A 21720-nucleotide genomic window follows, 5' to 3' on the forward strand; every position below is an offset into this window, starting at 1 on the left:
CACACTCATGCATGCATGCATGCACACACACACACTGTGACAGCAATCAGTCATGTTGCCATGCCACCGGCGGTCACAATAACCCCTGACATTTCTAATCATCAGGGAGAGAACATTTGTGACAGTACAGAAAGAATAGAGAGGAGAGAGGGGGAGGAGAGAGAATGAGTAGGCAAGAAAGAGAGAAAGTGAGAAACACACATCAGAAGGCAAGTCAACCGTCGCCTCTGGAGTGATCTGTACTCAGGGTTCAATACTACTGTGCATTACTCAGGGTTCAATACCCTGCTACCAGGAACTGAAAATGCCTCTAGATGTTTTCACTGAACAAGGAACAGAGGCACTGTCAAGTAGAATATCTACAGCCGTGTATCCTTTAGGTCTGTGTATTTCAGTGTTTGCTGCGGGTCACCAGGATCAGGGTTGAGACAGACTGATGCATCTGTATCGAGTTAAGTTCACTCCACAGCTGGCTTGAAATGTCGCCGATGTAGCTGACTAATTGGTACCTGTTGTATAGCACAATCAGTTGGTACGCTGTCAAGGAGGACGTTCACGTGTGTCTGCGAGCAGAGGTTCACTGGTTTGAGCCCGGTATGGGGATAGGGCAGCGTTTCCCAAATGAGGGGTCGCGACCCTGATCCTGGTGACCCAGAGCAAACACTATAATACACTGATTTGAAAATGGTGTCTTGAGGAAAAACTCTGAATAAAAACAATAATGGCTCTTGGTTCATAGAATATTATGACCTCATAACTGAAAGATAAGACTCCCAGGAACACGTATGACTTCTGTTTCCCTCTACAACACCCACAAAGCCTCATTAGAACAGAGTGGAGTGGACAAGACCAGGCGCTAAATCAGGGTGGCATTTTCTGAGCTAAACTGACCAAGATGCACCTCCAACAACAACACATAAAACCTCACATAATTCTGCCTAAAAACAATGTCATTTTCTCTCAACGAGTGGCATATGGGCTTTTTAGGTGAGAGCTGATGCCGCCCTGTGATAAGCAGTGCCCACTTTGTCTAAGGCAGGGGCGCTAAATATTTTGCTTGTTCATTCCCAGCGCACCTCTCCAGGTTCTGTTGGAGAGACGCATCGCTGCAGCGGTCCACCAATGTCCACCAAAAAATGTATCTAACATAAATCATGTAGCAGATCTAGAATATGGTATAAATAATATGTGGCCTCCTGAGTGGCGCAGTGGTCTAAGACACTGCATCGCAGTGCTAGCTGTGCCACTAGAGATCCGTGAGTCCAGGCTCTGTCGCAGCCGGCCGCAACCGGGAGACCCATCAGGCGACACACAATTGTCCCAGCGTCATCCGGGTTAGGGGAGGGTTTGGCCGGCAGGGATGTTCTTGTCCCATCGTGCACTAGCAACTCCTGTGGCGGGCGCAATGCACGCTGACACGGTCGCCAGGTGTACAGTGTTTCCTCCAACACATTGGTGCGACTTGGCTGGGTTGTGTTTTGGAGGACGCACGGCTCTCGACCTTCGCCTCTCCCGAGTCCAGCGATGGGACAAGACTGTAACTACCAATTGGATACCATGAAATTGGAGAGAAAAAGGGGTATAAAAAAAGAAATGTCTATGTGGCCTTTTCTGTAGCCTAGAGGCTGGAGATAAAATGGATGACAATGTAATGACACAGACACTTTTTACACTTTTTACATCCTGTAACTCCTGTAACTCCTTTATCTCCTGTAACTCCTTTATCTCCCATAACTCCTTTATCTCCTGTAACTCCTGTATCTCCTGTAACTCCTTTATCTCCTGTAACTCCTATATCTCCTGTAACTCCGGTAACTCCTGTAACCCCTATATCTCCTGTAACTCCTTTATCTCCTGTAAATCCTGTATCTCCTGTTACTCCTGTAACTCCTATATCTCTTGTAACTCCTTTATCTCCTGTATCTCCAGTATCTCCAGTAACTCCTGTAACTCCTATAACTCCTTTATCTCCTTTAACCTTTTTACCTCCCATAACTCCTTTATCTCCTGTAACTCCTGTATCTCCTGTAACTCCTTTATCTCCTGTAACTCCTTTATCTCCTGTAAATCCTGTATCTCCTGTTACTCCTGTAACTCCTATATCTCTTGTAACTCCTGTCTCTCCTGTAACTCCGGTAACTCCTGTAACTCCTTTATCTCCTGTAACTCCTGTATCTCCTGTAACTCCTTTATCTCCTGTAACTCCTGTATCTCCTGTAACTCCTGTCTTTCCTGTAACTCCTTTATCTCCTGTAATTCCTGTATCTCCTGTAACTCCTTTATCTCCTGTAACTCCTGTAACCAGTGGTGGAAAAAGTACCAAATGATCATACTTGAGTAAAGGTAAAGATACCTTAAAAGAAAATGACTCAAGAAAAAGTGAAAGTCACCCAGTAAAACACTACTTGAGTAAAGTCTAAAAGTATTTGGTTTTAAATATACTTAAGTATCAAAAGTTGGTCTCCCGAGTGGGGCAGTGGTCTAAGGCACTGCATTGCAGTGCTAGCTGGGCCACTAGAGTCCAGGCTCTGTCGCAGCCGGCCGTGACCGGGAGACCCATGGGGCGGCGCACAATTGACCCAGCATCGTCCGGGTTAGGGGAGGGTTTGGTCAGTAGGGATGTCCTTGTCCCATCGCGCACTAGCAACTCCTGTGGCGGGCCGGGCGCAGTGCACGCTGACACGGTCACCAGGTGTACAGTGTTTCCTCCAACACATTGGTGCGGCTGGCATCTGGGTTAAGTGGGCATTGTGTCAGGAAGCAGTGCGGCCTGGCTTGGTTGGGTTGTGTTTCGGAGGACGCACGGCTCTCGACCTTCACCTCTCCTGAGTCCATACGGGAGTTGCAGCAATGAGACAAGGCTGTAACTACTGATTGGATGTCACGTTCTGGCCTTAGTTCCTTTGTTTTGTGTAACTTGCGTGCACGTCTGTGGGTTACGTGTTTCCCATTTCGTGGGGTTTGCTGGACAGTTTAAGTCCCTGTGTTTGGGGCGTTTGTTTTGTTGTACGCCCTGTGTTTTCGTGGGGTTGGCTTATGTTCGCCATTTTGTGCATTAAATTAGCACTACCCTGAACTCTCTGCTTCCTGCGCCTGACTTCTCACCCACTACACCCAGAATGTTACATTGGATACCAAGAAGTTGGGGAGAAAAAGGGGTAAAAAATAAATAAACAAGTTAATAATAATAAGTATCAAAAGTACATGTAATTGCTAAAATATACTTAACAATATAAAAAGTAAAAGTATAAAAAATTTCAAATTCCTTATATTAACCAAACCAGATGGCACCATTTTCTTGTTTTTAAACAGATAGCCAAGGCTACACTCCAACACTCAGAAATACTTTACAAACGAAGCATGTGTGTTTCGTGAGTCCACAAGATCATAGACAGTAGGGATGATCAGGGATGTTTTCTTGATAAGTGTGTGAATTAGAAAAGGTTCCTGTCCTAGTAAGCATTCAAAATGTAACAAGTACTTTCGGGTGTCAGGGATAATGTATTCAGTAAAAAGTACATAATTGTCTTTAAGAATGTAGTGAAGTAAAAGTAAAATATATAAATAGTAAAGTTAAGTACAGATACCCAAAACAACTACTTAGGTAGTACTTTAAAGTATTTTCACTGCCTGTAACTCCTGTAACTCATTATTTTGTTACTTTCTTTTGTTCTACTTTCTAGTTCTTGTTACTTAGAGATTATCCTGTCCATTCACTACATGAACTGTAAAATTGTGTGTGTACCTGCACTGCCTCAAGAGACCTGTGTGTGTGTGTGTGTGTGTGTGTGTGTGTGTGTGTGTGTGTGTGTGTGTGTGTGTGTGTGTGTGTGTGTGTGTGTGTGTGTGTGTGTGTGTGTGTGTGTGTGTGTGTGTGTGTGTGTGCGTGTGTGTGTGTTTCTGCCTCCAGCTATGTGCAGTAAGTGTGGGATTCAGAACAGCCGTTCGTCATCTCCAGTGTGGGTTTGTAGGATCTGCAGTGAACATCAAGAGGTGAGGTGGAAAGAAGTGAGAGGAAAGAAGTGAGAGGAGAGGCGTGAGGGGCAGAGGGGAGGAGACAAGGGGAGAGTGATGAGGGGAGGAAGGAAGTGAGAGGAGAGGCGTGAGGGGCAGAGGGGGAGGAGACAAGGGGAGAGTGATGAGGGGAGGAAGGAAGTGAGAGGAGAGGCGTGAGGGGCAGAGGGGGAGGAGACAAGGGGAGAGTGATGAGGGGAGGAAGGAAGGAGAGGAGAGGCGTGAGGGGCAGAGGGGAGGAGACAAGGGGAGAGTGAGTGAGAGGGAGAGGCGTGAGGGGCAGAGGGGGGGGGAGACAAGGGGAGAGTGATGAGGGGAGGAAGGAAGTGAGAGGAGAGGCGTGAGGGGCAGAGGGGGAGGAGACAAGGGGAGAGTGATGAGGGGAGGAAGGAAGTGAGAGGAGAGGCGTGAGGGGCAGAGGGGGAGGAGACAAGGGGAGAGTGATGAGGGGAGGAAGGAAGTGAGAGGAGAGGCGTGAGGGGCAGAGGGGGAGGAGACAAGGGGAGAGTGATGAGGGGAGGAAGGAAGTGAGAGGAGAGGCGTGAGGGGCAGAGGGGGAGGAGACAAGGGGATGAGGGGAGAAGTGATGAGGGGAGGAAGGAAGTGAGAGGAGGAAGGCGTGAGGGGCAGAGGGGGAGGAGACAAGGGGAGAGTGATGAGGGGAGGAAGGAAGTGAGAGGAGAGGCGTGAGGGGCAGAGGGGGAGGAGACAAGGGGAGAGTGATGAGGGGAGGAAGGAAGTGAGAGGAGAGGCGTGAGGGGCAGAGGGGGAGGAGACAAGGGGAGAGTGATGAGGGGAGGAAGGAAGTGAGAGGAGAGACAAGGCGTGAGGGGGCAGAGGGGAGGGGGGAGACAAGGGGAGAGTGATGAGGGGAGGAAGGAAGTGAGAGGAGAGGCGTGAGGGGCAGAGGGGGAGGAGACAAGGGGAGAGTGATGAGGGGAGGAAGGAAGTGAGAGGAGAGGCGTGAGGGGCAGAGGGGGAGGAGACAAGGGGAGAGTGATGAGGGGAGGAAGGAAGTGAGAGGAGAGGCGTGAGGGGCAGAGGGGAGGAGACAAGGGGAGAGTGATGAGGGGAGGAAGGAAGTGAGAGGAGAGGCGTGAGGGGCAGAGGGGGAGGAGACAAGGGGAGAGTGATGAGGGGAGGAAGGAAGTGAGAGGAGAGGCGTGAGGGGCAGAGGGGGAGGAGACAAGGGGAGAGTGATGAGGGGAGGAAGGAAGTGAGAGGAGAGGCGTGAGGGGCAGAGGGGGAGGAGACAAGGGGAGAGTGATGAGGGGAGGAAGGAAGTGAGAGGAGAGGCGTGAGGGGCAGAGGGGGAGGAGACAAGGGGAGAGTGATGATGGGAGGAAAGAAGTGAGAGGAGAGGCGTGAGGGGCAGAGGGGGAGGAGACATGGGGAGAGTGATGAGGGGAGGAAAGAAGGGGTGGAGAGACAGTCAGTAGCTTTAATCATTTTAATAATAATTCTCAGTACCCTCTAATTATCCTCCATTGAATATTCCCTCTTATGAGAAACGATTGTGGTTGTTTGTCCCTTCAAAATCGAAATGGAGAGACAGATGGAGAGAAAAGGGGAGAGAGAGGAAGATAAGGGGTAGAAGAGAGAGAAGGAGGAAGATAAGGGGTAAAAGAGAGAAGGGGGAGAGAGGAAGAGAGAGAAGGGGGAAGAGAGTGAATGGGTAGACGAGAGAAGGAGGGAGATGAGGGTTCAGCTGGTTCAGTCACTATTTTTCAGACCCTTTAATTAAATGGTCCTACTTGTCAATCAATGTGCGATAACTCATCTGCTAAGCACGCTACCCCCCCTCCATCTCATTTTCTCTCTTTCCATCTAATTCTCTCCCTCTCCCTCTCTCTATATCTCCTGCGATCTCTCTCATTCTTTCTCTACATATCTTCCCTCTCTCTCTCTTCCTCTGTGTCTCTCCATCTCTCGTTTTATGTCTAGATGTTGAAGCGTTCTGGAGCATGGTTCTTTAAGGGACAACCCCAGCAAGTCCTCCCTGCTCCCCTGCCCATCTCCAGGCCCAGAGGGACAGGTACAGAGAGCCCCCGTACCCAGACCCCTACCCATGCCCATCACCAGCCCAGTGCCCAGCCCAGCTACCAGTCAGACCCTGGTGCAGAGGACTACACAGAGCGGCAGGAGCAGCAGGATAACTCCTACTCCAACATACAAAACCAAAGTGAGCAGTGGAAACAAGCATTTCCATTTCACTACTAGTTGGACTTGTATGAGAGGTAAAAGCAAAATCTTTTAGTTTGTCTCAGATGTTGGGTATCGAGGACATATATATTTCAAAATGTCATCTTCCTCTCTCTGTCACGTCTCAGAGCCCACTGATGAGCCCCCATACTCCAGTTCGGAGCAACAGGACCCAGAGGGCAATAGCTCTGCTCAGACACTAGAGGGTGTTGCTGAGGCCCAGATTAGCCCTGCCGTGGTGGAGGAGGTGGTGAAGATGGAAAGACAGTTAGGCTCCAGACCTCCCACAGCCAGGGGAAGAGAGAACCCTCCAGCTCCGGCTGACACAGTCACAGCACAGGGTATGATTAAAGGGACATTTCACCCAAATTACAAAATTACATATGTGTTGCCTTCTCCCCTCTGAAAGCAGTCGATGGATAAGAAGAAACAACTTTGGTTTTGTTAACCTACCAATTGCCACCGACGACTAACTTGCATAATCGCTTCTACTTTGAAATTGAGACTGGCTAGATATCTGTATTTCTCTTCGTCAGCCCCTGCACCACAGAAGAGCAGATGCCCACAGCAGAGAGAGGAGAGAGCGCCATCTCTAGTCAGGGAGGAGAAACCCACTCCTGCCCCCAAACCCAGCATGGCACCACGCACAGGCCCCGCTCCCAACGAAGACAATGACAACGAATACGACTCTGATGAATCCAGTAAGTGAGTGTGTGTGTGTGTGTGTTTGGTTTTACTATCCTTGTGGGGACCAGATACTAAAACAAGGAACATTTGAATGTCCCCACAAGGAAAAAGCCTATTTTAGGCTTAGAGGTTAGGTTAAGGGTTAAAATGAGGGTTAGGGTTAAAATTAGGGTTAGGGGTTTGGGGTTAAGGTTTAGGGTTAGGTTTAGGGGTTAGAGGTTACAACACATGGTGGCCCGTAAGGGGTGCATGCATAGTCCCCTCCTGTACTCCCTGTTCACCCACGACTTCTACACCATCATTAAGTTTGCTGACGACACAATGGTGGTTGGCTTGATCACCGACGACGAGACAGCCTATAGGGAGGAGGTCAGAGACCTGGCAGTGTGGTGCCAGGACAACAACCTTTCCCTCAACGTCAGCAAGACAAGGGAGCTGATCGTGGACTACAGGAAACGGAGGGCCGAGCTCGCCCCCATTCACATTGACTTGGCTGAAGTGGAGCGGGTCGAGAGCTTCACGTTCCTAGGTGTTCACATCACTAAGGTCCTATCATAGTCCCCACACACCAACACAGTTGTGAATAGGGCACAAAAACGCCTCTTCCCCGTCAGGAGGCTGAAAAGATTCGGCATGGGCCTTCAGATCCTCAAAAAGTTCTACAGCTGCACCTTTGAGAGCTGCACCACCATTTGATATGGCAACTGCAAGGAACACGACCGCAAGGTGCTACAGAGAGTGCTGAGTACGGCGCAGTACATCACTGGGGCTGAGCTCCCTGCCATCCAGGACCTCTATACCAGGCGGTGTCAGTGGAAGGACCTAAAAATTGTCAAGTCATAGACTGTTCTCTCTGCTGCCACACAGCAATTGATAATTACAATAAGCAATAAGCTTTCCACTACCCCGGCCAACATCTCAGCACCCCCCCGCTTCGCCTTCACCCAAATCCAGACAGCTGATATTCTGAAAAAGCTGCAAAATCTGGATCCCTACGAATCAGCTGAGCTAGACAATCTGGACCCTCTCTTTCTAAAATTATCCGCCAAAATTGTTGCAACACCTATTACTAGCCTATTCAACCTCTCTTTTGTATCATCTGAGATCCCCAAAGATTGGAAAGCTGCTGCAGTCATCCCCCTCTTCAAAGGGAGAGACACTCTAGACCCAAACTGTTACAGAACTATATCCATCCTGCCCTGCCTTTCTAAAAGTTAACAAACAGATCACCGACCATCTCGAATCCCACCGTACTTTCTCCACTATGCAATCTGGTTTCCGAGCTGGTCATGGGTGGACCTCAGCCACGCTCAAGGTCCTAAATTATATCATAACTGCCATCGATAAAAGACAATACTGTGCAGCCGTCTTCATTGACCTGGCCAAGGCTTTCGACTGTCAATCATCGCATTCTTATCGACAGACTCAATAGCCTTGGCTTCTCAAATGACTGCCTCGTCTGGTTCACCAACTACTTCTCAGATAGAGTTCAGTGTGTCAAAGGAGGGCCTGTTGTCCGGACCTCTGGCAGTCTCTATGGGGTTCAATTCTCGGGCCGACTCTTTTCTCTGTATACATCAATGATGTTGCTCTCACTGCTGGTGATTCTCTTATCCACCTCTACGCAGACAACACCATTTTGTATACACCTGGCCATTCTTTGGACACTGTGCTAACAAACCTCCAAATGAGCTTCAACACCAAATCAAATCAGATGTTAATGCGAGTGTAGCGAAATGCTTGTGCTTCTAGTTCCGACAATGCAGTAATAACGAACAAGTAATCTAACTAACAATTCCAACAAAAAAAACTACTGTCTTATACACAGTGTAAGGGGATAAAGAATATGTACATAAGGATATATGAATGAGTGATGGTACAGAGCAGCATAGGCAAGATACAGTAGATGATATCGAGTACAGTATATACATATGAGATGAGTATGTAAACCAAGTGGCATAGTTAAAGTGGCTAGTGATACATGTATTACATAAGGATGCAGTCGATGATATAGAGTACAGTATCTACGTATGCATATGAGATGAATAATGTAGGGTAAGTAACATTATATAAGGTAGCATTGTTTAAAGTGGCTAGTGATATATTTACATCATTTTCCATCAATTCCCATGATTAAAGTGGCTGGAGTAGAGTCAGTGTCATTGACAGTGTGTTGGCAGTAGCCACTCAATGTTAGTGGTGGCTGTTTAACAGTCTGATGGCCTTGAGATAGAAGCTGTTTTTCAGTCTCTCGGTCCCAGCTTTGATGCACCTGTACTGACCTCGCCTTCTGGATGACAGCGGGGTGAACAGGCAGTGGCTCGGGTGGTTGATGTCCTTGATGATCTTTATGGCCTTCCTGTAGCATCGGGTGGTGTAGGTGTCCTGGAGGGCAGGTAGTTTGCCCCCGGTGATGCGTTGTGCAGACCTCACTACCCTCTGGAGAGCCTTACGGTTGAGGGCGGTGCAGTTGCCATACCAGGCGGTGATACAGCCCGCCAGGATGCTCTCGATTGTGCATCTGTAGAAGTTTGTGAGTGCTTTTGGTGACAAGCCGAATTTCTTCAGCCTCCTGAGGTTGAAGAGGCGCTGCATACAACTCTCCTTCCGTGGCCTCCAACTACTTTTAAATGCAAGTAAAACTAAATGCATGCTTCTCAACCGATCGCTGCCCACACCCTCCCGCCCGACTAGCATCACTACTCTGGACGGTTCTGATCTAGAATATGTGGACAACAACAAATACCTAGGTTTCTGGTTAGACTGTAAACTCTCCTTCCAGACTCACATAAAGCATCTCCAACCCCAAATTCTTTTTTTGGGGGGGGGATTTTACCCCTTTTTCTCCCCAATTTCGTGGTATCCACTTGTTGTAGTAGCTACTATCTTGTCTCATCGCTACAACTCCCGTACGGGCTCGGGAGAGACGAAGGTTGAAAGTCATGCGTCCTCCGATACACAACCCAACCAAGCCGCACTGCTTCTTAACACAGCGTGCATCCAACCCGGAAGCCAGCCGCACCAATGCACCTGGCCACCTTGGTTAGCGCACACTGCGCCCAGCCCGTCACAGGAGTTGCTGGTGTGCGATGAGACAAGGACACCCCTACCAACCAAGCCCTCCCTAACCCAGGCGACGCTAGGCCAATTGTGCGTCGCCCCACGGACCTCCCAGTTGCGGCCGGTTACGACAGAGCCTGGGCGCGAACCCAGGGACTCTGATGGCACAGCTGGCGCTGCAGTACAGCGCCCTTAACCACTGCGCCACCCGGGAGGCCTCCCCAATCCAAAATTAAATCTAGAATCGGCTTCCTATTTTGCAACAAAGCCTCCTTCCAAACATACCCATATAAAACTGACTATCCTACCGATCCTTGACTTCGGGGATGTAATTTACAAAATAGCCCCCAACACTCTTCTCAGCAAACTGGATGTAGTTATCACAGTGCCATCGGGTATGTCACCAAAGCCCCATATACTACCCACCACTGCAACCTGCATTCTCTCGTTGGCTGGCCCTCACTACATATCCGTCACCAAGCCCACTGGCTCCAGGTCATCTATACGTCTTTGCTAGGTAAAGCCCCACCTTATCTCAGCTCACTGGTCACCATAGCAGCACCCACCCGTAGCACACGCTCCAGCAGGTATATCTCACTGGTCATCCCCAAAGCCAGCACTTCCTTTGGCCGCCTTTCCTTCCAGTTCTCTGCTGCCAATGACTGGAACGAATTGCAAAAATCTCTGAAGCTGGAGACTTATATCTCCCTCTCTAACTTTAAGATTCAGCTGTCAGAGCAGCTTACCGATCACTGTACCTGTACACAGCCAATCTGTAAATAGCACACCCAACTACCTCATCCACATATTATTACTTACCCTCTTGCTCTTTTGCACCCCAGTATCTCTACTTGCACATCATCATCTGCGCATCTATCACTACAGCAGTAATGCTAAATTGTAATTATTTTGCCTCTCTGGCCTATTAATTGCCTTTACATCCCCACTCTTCTACATTTGCACACACTATACATATATTTTTCTATTGTGTTACTGACTGTACATTTGTTTATGTGTAACTTTGTGCTGTTGTTTTTGTCGCACTGCTTTGCTTTATCTTGGCCAGGTCGCAGTTGTAGATGAGAACTTGTTCTCAACTGGCCTACCTGGTTAAATAAAGGTGAAATAAAATAAAATATATATATATTTTTTTAAAGCGATATCGAAGTATGCAACCAACAGGACACTAAACAGCTTCTACCCACAAGCCATAAGACTGCTAAAGCATTGACCTTTTTGTCCTAACTCTTTTGACACATCACATACGCTGCTGCTACTATTTATTATATATCCTGTTGCCCAGTCACTTTACCCCGACCTACAGTGCATTCGGAAAGTATTCAGATCCCTCAACTTTTTCCACATTTAGTTACGTTGCAGCCTTGTTCTAAAATTGATTTTTTTTAAATTCCCTTCATCAATCTACACAGAATAACCCATGATGACAATGCAAAAGCAATGTTTTTTTTTTTTTTTTGCAAATGTGTAAAAAAATATGGAAATATCACATTTATAGTTGAAGTCGGAAGTTTACATACACTTAGAATCATTAAAACTTGTTTTTCAACCACTACACACATTTCTTGTTAATAACAAACTATAGTTTTGGCAAGTCGGTTAGGACTACTACTTTGTGCATGACACAAGTCATTTTTCCAACAATTGTTTACAGACAGATTTTTTCACTTATAATTCACTGTATCACAATTACAGTGGGTCAAAAGTTCACATACACTAAGTTGACTGTGCCTTTATAGCTTGGAAAATTCTAGAAAATGATGTCATGGCTTTAGAAGCTTCTGATAGGCTAATTGACATAATTTGAGTCAATTGGAGGTGTACCTGTGGATGTAATTCAGTGTCTCTTTGCTTGACATCATGGGAAAATCAAAAGAAATCAGCCAAGACTTCAGAAAACAGATTGTAGACCTCCACAAGTCTGGTTCATCCTTGGGAGAAATGTCCAAATGCCTGAAGGTACCACATTCATCTATACAAACAATAGTATGCAAGTATAAACACCATGGGACCACGCAGCCATCATACCGCTCAGGAAGGAGATGCATTCTGTCTCCTAGAGATGAACGTGCTTTGGTGCGAAAAGTGCAAATCAATCTCAGAACTACAGCAAAGGACCATGTGAAGATACTGGAGGAACCAGGTACAAAATTATCTATATCCACAGCAAAAGGAGTCCTATATCGACATAATCTGAAAGGCTGCTCAGCCAGGAAGAAGCCACTGCTCCAAAACCGGCCTAAGAAAGCCAGACTACGGTTTGTAACTGCACATGGGGACAAAGATCGTACTTTTTGGAGAAATGTCCTCTGGTCTGGTGAAACAAAAATGGAACTGTGTGGCCATAATGACCATCATTATGTTTGGAGGAAAAAGGGGGAGGCTTGCAAGCTGAAGAACACCATCCCAACCTTGAAGCACGGGGGTGGCAGCATCATGTTGTGGGGGTGCTTTGCTGCAGGAGGGACTGGTGCACTTCACAAAATAGATGGCATCATGAGGAAGGGAAATTATGTGGATATATTGAAACAACATCTCAAGACATCAGTCAGGAAGTTAAAGCTTGGTCACAAATGGGTCTTCCAAATGGACAATGACCCCAAGCATACTTCCAAAGTTGTGGCAAAATGGCTTAAGGACAACAAAGTCAAGGTATTGGTCATCACAAAGCCCTGACCTCAATCCAATAGAAAATCTGTGGGCAGAACTGAAAAAGCATATGCGAGCAAGGAGGCCTACAAACCTGACTCAGTTACACCAGCTCTGTCAGGAGGAATGGGCCAAAATTCACCCAACTTATTGTGGCAAGCTTGTGGAAGGCTACCTGAAACATTTGACCCAAGTTAAACAATTTAAAGGCAATGCTACCAAATACTAATTGAGTGTATGTAAACTTATGACCTACTGGGGATGTGATTAAATAAATACATGCTGAAATATATTCTGACATTTCACATTCTTAAATTAAAGTGGTGATCCTAACTGACCCAAGACAGGGAATTTTTACTAGGATTAAATGTCAGGAATTGTGAAAAACTGAGTTTAAATGTATTTGGCTAAGGTGTATGTAAACTTCCGACTCAACTGTAGGTATTCAGACACTTTCCTCAGTACTTTGTTGAAGCATGTTTGGCAGCGATTACAGCCTTGCGTCTTCTTGGGTATGACGCTACAAGGCACAGCTGTATTTGGGGAGTTTCTCCCATTCTTCTCTGCAGATCCTCTCAAGGTCTGTCAGGTTGGATGGGGAGCGTCGCTGCACAGCTATTTTCAGGTCTCTCCAGAGATGTTCGATCGGATTCAAGTCCAGGCTCTGGCTTGGCCACTCAAGGGCATTCAGAGACTTGTGCTTAAGGTCGTTTTCCTGTAGGAAGGTGAACCTTCGCCCCAGTCTGAGGTCATGAGTGCTCTGGAGCAGGTTTTCATCAATGATCTCTCTGTACTGCACTGTTCATCTTTCCTGATTAGGAAACAATCCTGATTAGTTTCCCAGTCACTGCTGCTGAAAAGCATCCCCACAGCATGATGTTGCCACCACCATGCTTCACCGTAGGGATGGTGCCAGCTTTCCTCCAGACGTGATGCTTGGCATTCAGGCCAAAGAGTTCAATCTTGGTTTCATCAGACCAGAGAATCTTGTTTCTCATGGTCTGAGAGTCCTTTAGGTGCCTTTTAGCAAACTTCAAGTGGGCTGTCATGTGCCTTTTACTGGGGAGTGGCTTCCGTCTGGCCACTCTACTACCATAAAGGCTTGATTGGAGTGTTGCATAGATGGTTGTCTTTCTGGAAGTTTCTCCCATCTCTACAGAGGAACTCTGGAGCTCTGTCAGAGTGACTATCGGGTTCTTGGTCACCTCCCTGACAAAGGCCCTTCTCCCCTGATTGCTCAGTTCGGCCAGGCAGCCAGCTCTAGGAAGAGTCTTGGTGGTTCCAAACTTCTTCGATTTAAGAATGATGGAGGCCATTGTGTTCTTTGAGACCGTCAATGTTGCAGAAATGTTTTGGTACCGTTCCCCAGATCTGTGCCTCGACACAATCCTGTCTCAGAGCTCTACAGACAATTCCTTTGCGTAGAACAACCATAAAATATACGTGTTCTAATGTACACACACTCTCCCTCTCTCTGTGGTTCTGTTATTCCCTCTCCCTCTCTCTGTGGTTCTGTAATTCCCTCTCCCTCTCTCTGTGGTTCTGTTATTCCCTCTCCCTCTCTCTGTGGTTATGTTATTCCCTCTCCCTATCTCTTTAGCAGAAACCAATCTGAATTTATTTTGTCATTATTTTGTTCTGTCCATCAGCCACGCTGGGGTTGCTGGAGTTCATTCTGCATTATGAACAGGGGAACAACACGCTGCACTGCAACATAGTCAAAGCCAAGGTAAAAACACACACACGACACAGTGGATATGCATACACAGTACCAGTCAAAATTCTGGACACACCTACTCATTCCAGGGTTTTAAAATTATTTAGACTATTTTCTACATTGTAGAATAATAGTGAAGACATCAAAACTATGAAATAACACATATGGAATCATGTAGTAACCAAAAGAGTGTGCAACAAACATACATATATTTTATATTTGAGATTCTTCAAAGTAGCCACCCTTTGCCTTGATGACATCTTGCTCTCGCTTACTCTCACTCTCTCTCTCTCTCTCTCTCTCTCTCTCTCTCTCTCTCTCTCTCTCAGGGCCTAAAGCCGATGGACTCTAACGGACTAGCAGACCCCTACGTCAAGCTGCACCTCTTACCTGGAGCCAGTAAGGTAACTTCAACACTTCTGGTTTCCTATAATCTTGTCTTTGTGTTGTAGCCCTGGTTTGATGTATTTTTTAAATGAGATAGGACAGTGAAGAGGAGACAGAAAAACTAGGAGAGTTTGTATGTTAGAAGGGCATGGGTCGAATTCGAACCCAATACCGACTCTGGTAGCTTAGGCTGTACATCTGTGCTGGGATCTTTAACCACTGGACCACACAGTAGGCCTGTACTCCTGCTTCCTGTTGACACAGACGTTCCCCCGGTGAAGTAATCATGTACTGTATATCTATTCATCTTCTCTCCACAGTCTGTTAGACAGTCTAAAAGTCAAACAAACTTTGCACTAAGTGAAAATAAGAAAAATCTTTCCCTCTCTCTGTCTCTCTCCATATATCTCCCTTTGTCTCCTGCTCTATTTCTTCCCCTGTCTCTCCCTTCCCCCTCTCCCCGTATCCTCCAGTCTAACAAGCTGCGTACTAAGACCCTGAAGGGCACTCTGAACCCAGTGTGGAATGAGACTCTAGTGTACCATGGTATCACTGATGACGACATGCAGCGCAAAACACTACGGTAATAACAGCCTCAACCATACCACTACTGGATATACTGTATGAGTGACCCACTGGGCCATCTGAAATGATTCCATTGATATTGGTCCAGTTTTGTTCAGTGGCTCTCCATTTAAATCAGTACGATTTCCCAGAGCTAAAGGGAAAAAGGAGAATAAAAACTGTTCTGTGATGCAAGAAGAGAGTAAGAGAATAAAACTCCTCTTCCTGGGCCTCCCGAGTGGTGCAGCGGTCGTCACTACAGCCTGCGACATCACTACAGCCTGGGGTTCGATCCCACCGTGACAACCAGCCGTGACCAGGAGTCCCATAGGGTGGCGCACAATTGGCTCAGCGTTGTCTGGGTTAGGAGAGGGTTTGGCCGGGGGAGTTTTACTTGGCTCATCGCGCTCTAGTGACTCCTTGTGGAGGACCGGGCGCCTGCAAGCTGTCGTCAGTTGAACAGTGTTTCCTCCGACACATTGGTGCAGCTGGTTTCTGGGTTAAGTGAGCAGGTGTTAAGAAGCATGACTCGACTTTCGCGTCTCCCAAGCCCTTTGGGGAGTTGCAGCGATGAGACAAGATCGCAATTGGATATCACAAAATTGGGGAGAAAAAGGGGGTAAAATTACAAAATAATAAGAGATTAAAACTCCTCTTCCTGCTTCCAGGCTGTCGGTGAGTGATATGGACAAGTTTGGACACAATGAGTTCATAGGAGAGACGCGTGTTGCTCTGAAGAAACTCAAAGCCAACCAGATGAAGAACTACAGCGTCTGTCTTGAGAGGGTGGTCCAGGTAGGAACTACAACAGTGTGTGTCTAGAAAGGGTGGTCCAGGTAGGAACTACAACAGCATGTGTCTAGAGAGGGTGGTCCAGGTAGGAACTACAACAGCATGTGTCTAGAGAGGGTGGTCCAGGTAGGAACTACAACAGCATGTGTCTAGAGAGGGTGGTCCAGGTAGGAACTACAACAGCGTGTGTCTAGAGAGGGTGGTCCAGGTAGGAACTACAACAGTGTGTGTCTAGAAAGGGTGGTCCAGGTAGGAACTACAACAGCATGTGTCTAGAGAGGGTGGTCCAGGTAGGAACTACAACAGCATGTGTCTAGAGAGGGTGGTCCAGGTAGGAACTACAACAACGTGTGTCTAGAGAGGGTGGTCCAGGTAGGAACTACAACAGTGTGTGTCTAGAGAGGGTAGTCCAGGTAGGAACTACAACAGTGGGTGTCCATGATGTCTGGAGACGGTTGTCTAACCACTGAACCACTTGTACATCGGGGATCCAACTGTTAATAATACTGATAGAAATGATCTCACCCCCAAACTCCCTCCTGTCCCAGGTGAAGAAGGCAGGCACAGGAGGTTCAGCCCGGGGCATGGCTCTCTACGAGGAGGAGGTAAGACTCACCTGAGACGGGATTCACACCTGGCACAGTACTCAGGGTTTACACTTGACTTTCATACCTAAGATTTACACCTGAATGCATAGTCACTTTACCCCTACCTACAAGTACAGACATGGATAAAAGAGAATTACAACAAATATTAATTTTCACAAAGTCTGCTGCCTCAGTTTGTATGATGGCAATTTGCATCTACTCCAGAATGTAATGAAGAGTGATCAGATGAATTGCAAATAATTGCAAAGTCCCTCTTTGCCTTGCAAATGAACTGAATCCCCCCAAAACATTTCCTCTGAATTTCAGCCCTGCCACAAAAGGACCAGCTGACATCATGTCAGTGATTCTCTCGTTAACACAGGCGTGAGTGTTGACGAGGACAAGGCTGGAGATCACTCTGTCATGCTGATTGAGTTTGAATAACAGACTGGAAGCTTCAAAAGGAGGGTGGTGCTTGGAATCATTGTTCTTCCTCTGTCAATCATGGTTACCTGCAAGGAAACACGTGCCGTCATCATTGCTTTGCATAAAAAAGGGCTTCACAGGAAAGGATATTGCTGCCAGTAAGAGTGCACCTAAATCATCCATTCATCGGATCATCAAGAACTTCAAGGAGAGCGGTTCAATTGTTGTGAAGAAAGCTTCAAGACGCCCAAGAAAGTCCAGCAAGCGACAGGACCGTCTCCTAAAGTTGATTCAGCTGCGGGATCGGGGCACCACCAGTACAGAGCTTACTCAGGTATGGCAGCAGGCAGGTGTGAATGCATCTGCACGCACAGTGAGGCGAAGACTTTTGGAAGATGTTCTGGTGTCAAGAAGGGCAGCAAAGAAGCCACTTCTCTCCAGGATAGACATCAGGGACAGACTGATATTCTGCAAAAGGTACAAGGATTGGACTTCTGAGGACTGGGGTAAAGTCATTTTCTCTGATGAATCCCCTTTCCGATTGTTTGGGGCATCCGGAAAAAAGCTTGTCCGGAGAAGACAAGGTGAGCGCTACCATCAGTCCTGTGTCATGCCAACAGTAAAGCATCCTGAGACCATTCATGTGTGGGGTTGCTTCTCAGCCAAGGGAGTGGGCTCACTCACAATTTGCCTAAGAACACAGCCATGAATAAAGACTGGTACCAACACATCCTCCGAGAGCAACTTCTCCCAACCATCCAGGAACAGTTTGGTGACGAACAATGCCTTTTTCAGCATGATGGAGCACCTTGCCATAAGGCAAAAGTGATAACTAAGTGGCTCGGGGAACAAAACATCGATATTTTGGGTCCATGGCCAGGAAACTCCCCAGACCTTAATCCCATTGAGAATTTGTGGTCAATCCTCAAGAGGTGGGTGGACACACAAAAACCCACAAATTCTGACAAACTCCAAGCATTGATAATGCAAGAATGGTCTGCCATCAGTCAGGATGTGGCCCAGAAGTTAATTGACAGCATGCCAGGGCGGATTGCAGAGGTCTTGAAAAAGAACGGTCAACACTGTAAATATTGACTCTGCATCAACTTCATGTAACTGTCACTTATGAAATTGTCACGGCCGTCAAAAGAAGAGGACCAAGGTGCAGCGTGGTGAGCATACATACTTTTAATAGTAGATGTCGCCAACAAACCAATAAACCATACCAAAACAAACCGTGAAGCTTAAGGCTAAGTTAACTTCCCAAAAACACAAGTGGGAAAAAGGGTACCTAAAAAGTATGGTTCCCAATCAGAGACAACGATAGACAGCTGTCCTTGATTGAGAACCATACAAGGCCAAAACATTGAAATAGAAAATCATAGAAACACAAAACATAGAATGCCCTGACCAAACCAAAATAGAGATATAAAAAGGATCTCTAAGGTCAGGGCGTGACAGAAATGCTTGTAATTATACTTCAGTATTCCATAATAACATCGGACAAAAATACCTAAAGACACTGAAGCTGCAAACTTTGTGAAAATTCATATTTGTGTCATTCTCAAAACTTTTGGCCACGACTGTACAAATTACCTTGACTAACCTGTATCCCCGCACATTGACTCAGTACTGGTACCCCCTTTTAATAGCCTAATTATTGGTATTTTATTGTGTTACTTTTTTATAATACATTTTTTTACTTTTGTTTATTTAGTAAATATTTTCTTAACCATATTTTCTTAAAACTGCATTATTGGTTAAGGGATTGTAATTAAGCATATCACAGTAAGGTCTACACCTGTTGTATTCGGCGCATGTGACATAAAATTTGATTTGATTTTGACACTCAGGGTTTACACTTGACGTTCACACCTGACACAGTACTCAAGGTTTACACTTGACGCTCACACCTGACACAGTACTCAAGGTTTACACTTGACGTTCACACCTGACACAGTACTCAAGGTTTACACTTGACGCTCACACCTGACACAGTACTCAAGGTTTACACTTGACGCTCACACCTGACACAGTACTCAAGGTTTACACTTGACGCTCACACCTGACACAGTACTCAAGGTTTACACTTGACGCTCACACCTGACACAGTACTCAAGGTTTACACTTGACGCTCACACCTGACACAGTACTCAAGGTTTACACTTGACGCTCACACCTGACACAGTACTCAAGGTTTACACTTGACGCTCACACCTGACACAGTACTCAAGGTTTACACTTGACGCTCACACCTGACACAGTACTCAAGGTTTACACTTGACGCTCACACCTGACACAGTACTCAAGGTTTACACTTGACGCTCACACCTGACACAGTACTCAAGGTTTACACTTGACGCTCACACATAAGATAGTAGCTGAATTCTGGTGTCATCTGCATGATTTATTTCTTTCCACTATTGACACACACGGGAAACTGTTGAGCATGAAAAACCCAGCAGCGTTGCAGTGCTTGACACAAACCGGTGTACCTGGCACCTACTACCATACCCTGTTCAAAGGCACTTAAATCTGTTGTCTTGTCCATTCACCCTCTGAATGGCACACATACACAATCCATGTCTCTATTGTCTCAAGGCTTAAACATCCTTCTTTAAGTCTCCTCCCTTTCATCTATACTGATTGAAGTGGATTTAACAAGTGGCATCAATAAGGGATCATAGCTTTCACCTGGATTCACCTGGTCAGTCTGTGTCATGGAAATAGCAGGTGTTCTTAATGTTTTGTCCACTCAGTGTACATGACTGACCAGGTGAATACATGACCAGTAGCAGAGAGATTATATCTATACATACTGTACATGACTGTCTTTGATATGTAAATCGCTATGGGAAAAATTCTTATGGTAGTGGATGTAAATGTACTTGTAAACCTTTTTGTGTGTGTGTTCATGCCTGTGTGTGTCCTACAGGTAAAGGAGGATGAAGCAGAGGAGAGGGGTCGTATCCTGGTCTCTTTAACCTACAGCACCCAGCAGGGTTGTCTGATAGTGGGAGTGGTGCGCTGTGCTCACCTGGCAGCTATGGACTCTAATGGATACTCAGACCCTTTCGTCAAGATGTACATGTTCTAACATACCTCTCAACATGACGGATTATGTTTCCTCTCTCTAATATCTCTTTTTCCTACAGCATTAAAATATTGATGGATGAATTGATTGATTGGTTTATTGATTGATTCTTTCCTGTGATTGTGACCTGCAGCTGCCTGAAACCAGACATGGGGAAGAAAGCCAAGAACAAGACACAGATCAAGAAGAAGACCCTCAACCCAGAGTTCAATGAGGTTAGTGTCCCCTCCATATCTGTCTCTAACAGCACAATATCAGGTTCAAGGTCATTGTTTCATTAATACAGAGTCTAATGGCAGTCTGTGTCTATGCACTGAGAAATGGAGTCTGATGGCTGAAGTTGTGTTGCAGGAGTTCAGCTATGAGATCAAACATGGTGAGCTGGCCAAGAAGATCCTAGACATCTCCGTTTGGGACTATGACATGGGAACATCCAACGATTTCATTGGTGAGTTGAAATCGCTGGGCACACCCAGCGTTTTTCATTGGTGAGTTGAGAAATCCAACAATTTAATTGGTGAGTTCAGTTGAGATGGCATAATGAATGTACTTGTAGTTACTGATTTTTATATTTAACAAAAAATATTGTGCAGATTTTAAGCCGACTTCAAAATAATATATTTAAAAACCTTCTTATCTCCCTACAGGTGGATGCCAGCTGGGCATCACAGCCAAGGGGGAGTGTCTGAAGCACTGGTACGAATGTCTCAAGAACAAAGACAAGAAGATCGAGCGCTGGCACGTCCTCCTAAATGACAACACCGTCAAAGACACAGACGACTGAGAGACGACCTCGTCCTCCTCCTCCTCCCTTGTCTTCTTCTTCCTCCCATTTCCTCTTCCTCCTCCCTCCTAAATAGCGTTTTCTAATTTCCTCTTAAATATAATATTTTGTCTTCCAAACATCCAATTGTTTTTAAATGTATTTAAATTGTAAAGTATTTTTGTCTAATGTTGTTTCGTTATGTGCCGGAACCCAGGAAGACAAGCTGTCTCCATTGGCGTTGGCAAATGGGATCCTAATAAAATCACAAATCATAATCTAGGTCTTCCTACTTTCAGTAATGTGAACCTGAATTAGCAGCACTTTTTACAACTTCATTCTTCTTGTGCAGACCGACTTCTTATTGGATTCATGTACTTATCAACACAGTGTTTCCAGTGAAACAAAAAGAAACTGCAACAGAATATGTCCCGTATTTCATGCATGCTTTACTGCTTCTGGGGGAAAGTGATCTCTTTCACTTATCTCTAAAACCTGGAAACCGGATTTCAATGAACAGGGTGCTAAAGTATGTTGTTAAACAATGCGTTGTTACACCATCCTTACCTATCTCAGTCTCAACACAAGGAATTCCCCTCTCTTACCATAGACATGATATAGATTACATCATATAGATTGCATCATTGTCTCTGACCCCCACCCTGGATTTTGCTGTACAATGTTATGATGTGGTCGTAATCCGTGTTCTATACTTCAATACTGTGATGTTATGACACAGTCATACAGCTGTAGGATCTTA

General features: G+C 46.1%; 2 protein-coding genes across 2 annotated transcripts in view; both read left to right on the top strand.

Moving 5' to 3' along the window:
- The first annotated feature begins 3874 nt into the window (after positions 1-3874).
- On the top strand, positions 3875-6235 carry LOC121847299 (rabphilin-3A-like). The gene is made up of 2 exons (XM_042327910.1): positions 3875-3993; positions 5959-6235. The coding sequence occupies exons 1-2, from the start codon at positions 3913-3915 to the stop codon at positions 6232-6234; spliced, it is 357 nt and encodes a 118-aa protein (XP_042183844.1). The 5' UTR covers positions 3875-3912; the 3' UTR covers position 6235.
- Positions 6236-6313: 78 nt separating this feature from the next.
- LOC112257261 (rabphilin-3A-like) overlaps positions 6314-21720 on the top strand; it is a 15468-nt gene continuing 61 nt past the window's right edge. The window contains exons 1-11 of the mRNA XM_042326344.1: positions 6314-6557; positions 6753-6917; positions 14280-14359; positions 14677-14751; positions 15208-15317; positions 15967-16093; positions 16639-16695; positions 20039-20187; positions 20331-20412; positions 20549-20645; positions 20845-21720. The exon at positions 20845-21720 is cut by the window's right edge and continues 61 nt beyond it. Of these exons, the coding sequence (XP_042182278.1) occupies positions 6314-6557; positions 6753-6917; positions 14280-14359; positions 14677-14751; positions 15208-15317; positions 15967-16093; positions 16639-16695; positions 20039-20187; positions 20331-20412; positions 20549-20645; positions 20845-20981 (1323 nt within the window). The 3' untranslated portion in view covers positions 20982-21720. The remainder of the gene's footprint in view (positions 6558-6752; positions 6918-14279; positions 14360-14676; positions 14752-15207; positions 15318-15966; positions 16094-16638; positions 16696-20038; positions 20188-20330; positions 20413-20548; positions 20646-20844) is intronic.

This window comes from Oncorhynchus tshawytscha, linkage group LG09, assembly GCF_018296145.1.
Source record: "Oncorhynchus tshawytscha isolate Ot180627B linkage group LG09, Otsh_v2.0, whole genome shotgun sequence".
Classification (NCBI taxonomy): domain Eukaryota; kingdom Metazoa; phylum Chordata; class Actinopteri; order Salmoniformes; family Salmonidae; genus Oncorhynchus; species Oncorhynchus tshawytscha.

Excerpts from the sequence above, each read along its gene's own strand:
- LOC121847299 (XM_042327910.1), top strand. The coding sequence starts at position 3,913 with ATGTGCAGTAAGTGTGGGATTCAGAACAGCCGTTCGTCATCTCCAGTG. Across the intron at positions 3,994-5,958 it reads TCTGCAGTGAACATCAAGAG|ATGTTGAAGCGTTCTGGAGC; the intron begins GTGAGGTGGAAA and ends TTTTATGTCTAG.